The sequence below is a fragment of the Pseudonaja textilis genome, chromosome 2 (genome assembly GCF_049901715.1).
Source record: "Pseudonaja textilis isolate UNSWEBS1 chromosome 2, rPseTex1.2, whole genome shotgun sequence".
NCBI lineage: Eukaryota > Metazoa > Chordata > Lepidosauria > Squamata > Elapidae > Pseudonaja > Pseudonaja textilis.
The window spans coordinates 182253280-182258669 of record NC_141991.1 but is presented as its reverse complement, the minus strand read 5'-3'; the positions used below and the strand labels follow the sequence as shown (position 1 = coordinate 182258669).

At 37.9% G+C, this 5390-nt stretch overlaps 1 protein-coding gene across 1 annotated transcript; it reads right to left on the bottom strand.

The window, feature by feature from the left end:
• Positions 1-3421: 3421 nt before the first annotated feature.
• LOC113447915 (interferon alpha-21-like) lies at positions 3422-3985 on the bottom strand. Its single transcript, XM_026718397.1, has one exon. The coding sequence runs from the start codon at positions 3983-3985 to the stop codon at positions 3422-3424; it is 564 nt and encodes a 187-aa protein (XP_026574182.1).
• Positions 3986-5390: the final 1405 nt, after the last annotated feature.

Below are 5390 nucleotides of genomic sequence, written 5' to 3'. Positions count from 1 at the left end.
GGAGCAGTGGTCGCCAACCAGTGGGCCGAGGACCACTGGTGGTCCATAAGAAAATTTTGGTGGTCCACAGTGAAATGTCACTCACAAAGCACCCCAGAAAGCAATTAATCCAGGCTGCACAGGAACACAAGGCTGTGCCACCCACGTGGCCCACAGGAACACAAGGCTTGCATCACTTGAATTGTGCACAACACATAGTGAGGGGAGGGGGGGAAAGAGCAGGGGGTGGGATTTGCCCCACTCACCCAACGTGCCTCGCCTGGCGATCAGGCTGCTTCTTTCTGCTTCTTTCTTCTGCTTTTGGCTGCATGCAAGGAAAGCAGAAAAAGTCTTTCTTTCTCTCCCCCAAACTCCACCAGAAATGAGTCTTTGGGTCCCTGCAAGGCATCCTGCTTCAAGAGGCTGCATCGGCATGACAACTCTCACAAAGACTCTTTTCTGGTGGAGTCTGAGGGAGAGAAAGAAAGACTTCTGCTGCTTTTGCTGCTTTCCTTACATGAAGCCAAAAGTCTCTCTCTCTCTCTCTCTCTCTCTCTCTCTCTCCCTCCCTCCCTCCCTCCCTCCCTCCCTCCCTGAGAACGGAACTGGAGACCATATCCTGTGATCCTAAATAAAGAATGCTCGATCGGAAGGAAAATGGAATGGGCAATTTTTCTGTAGTCTTTTGGGGGGATTTTCTCAGGGTCTCTGGTCCTCAGGATTTAAAATTATGAGTTTGGTGGTCTCTGAGGTCCAAAAGGTTGGCAACCCCTGTTTTGGAGAATAGGTTGTCTCTCTCTTCTTTGGGGCAACCCCTGAGATATTGGAACATTGCTATCATGTCATCCCTAATCCTACTTTTCATTAAACTAGACATACTCAATTCCAGCAACCATTCTTTGTTTGTTTTAGCCTCCGGTTCCTTAATCATCTTTGTTGCTCTTCTCTGCACTCTTTCTAGAGTCTCAACATCCTTTTTACATCATGGTAACCAAAACTGGATGCAGTATTCCAAGTATGGCCTTACCAAGGCATTATAGAGTGATAGTAACACTCCACATTATCTTGATTATATCCTTCTGTTAATGCAGCCTAGGACTGTGTTGGCTTTTTTGGCAGCAACAGCACACTGCAGGCTCATATTTAAGTTATTATCCACTAGGACTCCAAGATCCCTCTCACAGTTACTACTATTGCACCAGCTACCACCTGTACTATACTTGTGCGTTTGGTTTTCCTTGCCTAAATGTAGAACCTTACTTTTTTCACCATCTCTGAAAACTTGAATCTAAATGAATTTATCGATTGACTACAAAGTGAAGGAGTGTTTACAAATAAGATCAACTTTTTCAGCTGTCTTCATTTCTGAAATTATATACAATGGAAAAAAGCTCAAGAACATTTAGATTGCTTTTTTTATTTAGAAAAAATATTATTATTTCCCCATCAAAGTACAATGGAAACTTTATTAAAACATTTTATAGCTGATAAAATAGTGCTGATAAAGACAATAAAAAGAATGCAAATATCATTCAACAAATGACCCTCATAGATCCATGACAGATGATAACAACAGGGAATTGTTTCGGTGATGATTATCTAGCAATTGAAAGCTACTGTAAGATTTATCAGTCAAAGCAATCCTTAAAAATATTATTTTTCCCAGTTCCAAAGTTTTTCTAGACAGGAAAAACTGAGGAATGCACAGGTAGCTCTCGTGTGGGTTTCACACCATTGCAGTATTTCCCATGGTCATGTGATCAAAATCCAGATGCTTGACAACTGATTCAGTGTCCCAGGAATCATGTGATCACCTTTTGCGACCTTCTGAAATGGAATCGGGATTCCATTTCATGACTGCCCTTCTACTTACAACTATAGAAAAATTAAACAGCCATGGGGGGATAGTCCTAGACTAAGTACAAATAATATCTGAAGAATACATACACTTAAATACTCTTTTTTTTTTTAAAGCAGAATGTTAAATATTAAAAAATAAATAATATCTGGAATTGAATAAATAAAATAAGTAAATAAATAAATAATTTTAAAATACTATGTTTAAATTTCAAGGAGGCATTTCTCCAGAATGACAATCACATCTTAAGCTTATAGGATCGGTGGAGGTTCTGTTTCCTGGCTTGTATTCAGGTGATGGAGAAGTCAAGTTTGAAAGCTTGATCTCAACCGTATATATTTTTTAAAAAGTCTCAGTTCTTGTTAAGTGATTGTTCCAGAGTTTTTGTGATGTGCTTTATTCTTGTGTGTCTGCTTCAAGATGAGGCTGTGCATCCCTTGTTGTCTCAGAATTTTTGTTGAACCTGTAATGTAGAAGAAAAAAAGAAAAACATTAGGTCATAGGTATAGTTTTGGCATTTGACCTCTGAAAAGCTCACTTTAAGAAACTAGGGCAATTTAAAACTAGGTAGTAAATGCATATTCTAAAGGATACATGGTGCCTCTTAAAATATTAAATAATAACTCCAACTCTATAGTCATCTAATGAGCACCATGAGTTTAGTCTCCAATAGAATATTATATATAGGATTGCATTGCATTCATGTCAGAAGCACCAAGGCATTTCTGGGATTTAAAAAATTTAGCCAGTGACATCACTAATGCCCAGGGTAAGCCAGTTTGGCTTTCCTTTTATGTCCTGGCAGGAGCTGAAGAAAATGACAGGACCTCACCCTGTCCCAGGGCAGCACTCAGGTCTCAAACCTGTTGTTGTCCACCCAGCATCCTAACCATGTGAACCTCCGTACACCTATCTCAAGAAGGATGTGACAAGTTATATACTGCCTCCCGGAGGTCTATAACTTTACTATACCAATGAAAGTTTTCTCCAGAGAATGTTACATTATTATTTTTGGTATAAAAAACAAGGCTAATAAATAGAAAAAATGAAATATATATGTAACCTATGAAAATATTTAATAAGGATTATTTCACATGAAATGAGTTTATCCTGTTATTTGGACTGAAACTAATAGGAAGGTTAACAAGGCTAGTTTAAACCATTAGTTAACCAATAAGGGTGTCTATGTTCTTCTTGGCTGTTTCAAGACATCAACAACTGAGGAATGAGGAATTACAGAAAGAAATATTATACAACACCAGAAGGATAAATTTTAATTTTAAGCAGTGCATTGAGTTAGGGTTAATAGGAAAAGGACTTCTGGGCAATTTGATCAATTTAGGAAGGGCTTGTTTTGTTTACAATATAATTTTCAAGGCCTTGATAGCAATTTCCCCCTTTTTGATATTAATGTTATATGACAAGGTTGATGTGAATAGTTTAAGAAAGAGATCTATTTTCAAAAATATATAGTATCTACAAATGGATAGAAAATGACTATAGTTTATACAATTAGTTATTTCAAGCAAAGTATATTCACTGTTGTTAGTTTTTTAACCAAACCATGAGATAAATATCTTACCTTTAGTGTTGAAGAGTGCTCAAAAGTTGGTCGAGGAATACAACCTGGATGCCCATGATTTCATGTCGCACAGCTTCCCAGGCACAAGAGCTGTATTCTTCATCCTTTAAGAACGTGTCTAGTCTTAAAAAATACTTCCTCAGTTTGAGTTTTATACGGACATCTTTAAATGTTGCTTTCTTCCCAGTCTCTGCAACAGAGCACTTCTCCCACTGCACAAGCTGCTGGTCCAGAGATATTTGAAGATGTTCAGTGACCGTCATGTTCCATTCAGCTTTGGTGAAGTTTTGCCAAAACAGTCTGTTAATCTGCTCCAGCATCAGACCAACGGCTGCTCTTGCATCCTCTTTGATGGACCCAGTATTGTTTCCTATTGGGAAAGCGAAGTCTTGAATTTTATTGAAGCATTGCCAGGGAATCATTTTTGGTCCCATTGACTCCAAAAGCTTCACGATGTTCACAGTTCCACTTTGCTGGCATTTCACAATGTGGTTACAGTCCAGACTTCTGATTCCTGAGAAAAGTAAAAGGAAGAGGACAATGTTCTGGAAGCAACCTGAGATCATGGTGATGCCGCTTCAGTGACTTGTGTGGAGATCCAAGACCCTGGACCTTCTTCAAGGATTCTTTGAGATGTTTGAGTCTGGATACCATGTTCCTGAGTTTATTTATCAGAGCTGCAGAAAACTTCCCTTACCTCAGCCCTACCATTTTTCATTTTCATTTTCCATTTTCATTGATTTAACTGGGTAATTTTTGAGTTACCCTTTTCATCTCCCAGCAGATTGAAATGTAGACTTTCAGTTTGGACTATCTATATTGAACTACAACAACCATCATCCCCATCTTCCATTACCAAATAAGTAAAAGTAAAAGTGGATTGTTGCCATGTTTTGCACAACAGTGATCAAAATCATTTCATATGGTAACTTGTGCCTCATACCAGCCTTAGTGAGTATTTGATTTATCAAGAGAAGAGAATATTTGCAGTTCAGGGTTGAATCGGAGGTTCCTTGTTGCTCTCTGCCTTCAGTTGTTTTCTTGCAGACATCTCCTTTCCCAGCAAGGTAACCTTATTAGTGCTAGAAAGTCACGAGTCCCTTCACGCCCACAAGAGATCTAAGTCCAGCCCATTTTGAATACCTTTCTTATTGCCCGCTGATTTCCCTTAGTTGGTCAGATTCTTATAGAGAGCTTAAGCGTGCAAGAAATCTTTATACTCATTTGAAGTCCTGAATCTTCTGATTTCCCCAACACTTGATAAATCTACTGTAACATATTTTAAAAGACGAGTATGAAGTTTGACAGGCTACTTAAGAGACTAACTTCAACTACTGAATGAATAATTTATAAAACCTATTTTAAAAATCCTTTGTAATTGCTCTTATTTTAGGATTTTCTTTTTTTTAAAAAAAAGTCTATAATTTAATAGGATTATATTCTCTGCCTTTATTATTAGAGAAAGAGAGAGAATAATTTAATGCCGATTAAATTCAGTAAGTCTATCAATATGTGCAAAAAGTGATTGATGAGGATAAGCATGGATATTTTCCCTTTTTAATATAACTCCAAATTATTTTTTTGGAGCTTTTCAGATTTGGATTTGGATTTGTAGAGGTAAAGTTACTACAGCATCAGATGCTCCACTTTCTGCCACCACTTTCACTTTCCCATCGTCACTCCGCAGCTGCTGAGTAATTTTTCTTGTTAAAAAAGAGTTTGAAAACCACACTCTTTTCACTGTTAATGGAGCCAGGAAACCAATGAACAGACCAGAAAACTTTGTTTTTCTTTTTTAATTAGATATTGTAAATTCCCAGCGGAACTGACAGAATGCATCAAACATAACTGATGAGATGGAATTTGAAATTAGATTGGAGGGGATGTCTACTCCATCTACCGTAGTTTTGGACTACAGTATCCATTTTCCCCAGCTGGTCTAGCTAATTGTCCAAGATGAGGAAAGCTATT

Bases quoted from the DNA above. Each gene is read 5' to 3' on its own strand.
- LOC113447915 (XM_026718397.1), bottom strand. From the start codon at position 3,985: ATGATCTCAGGTTGCTTCCAGAACATTGTCCTCTTCCTTTTACTTTTC.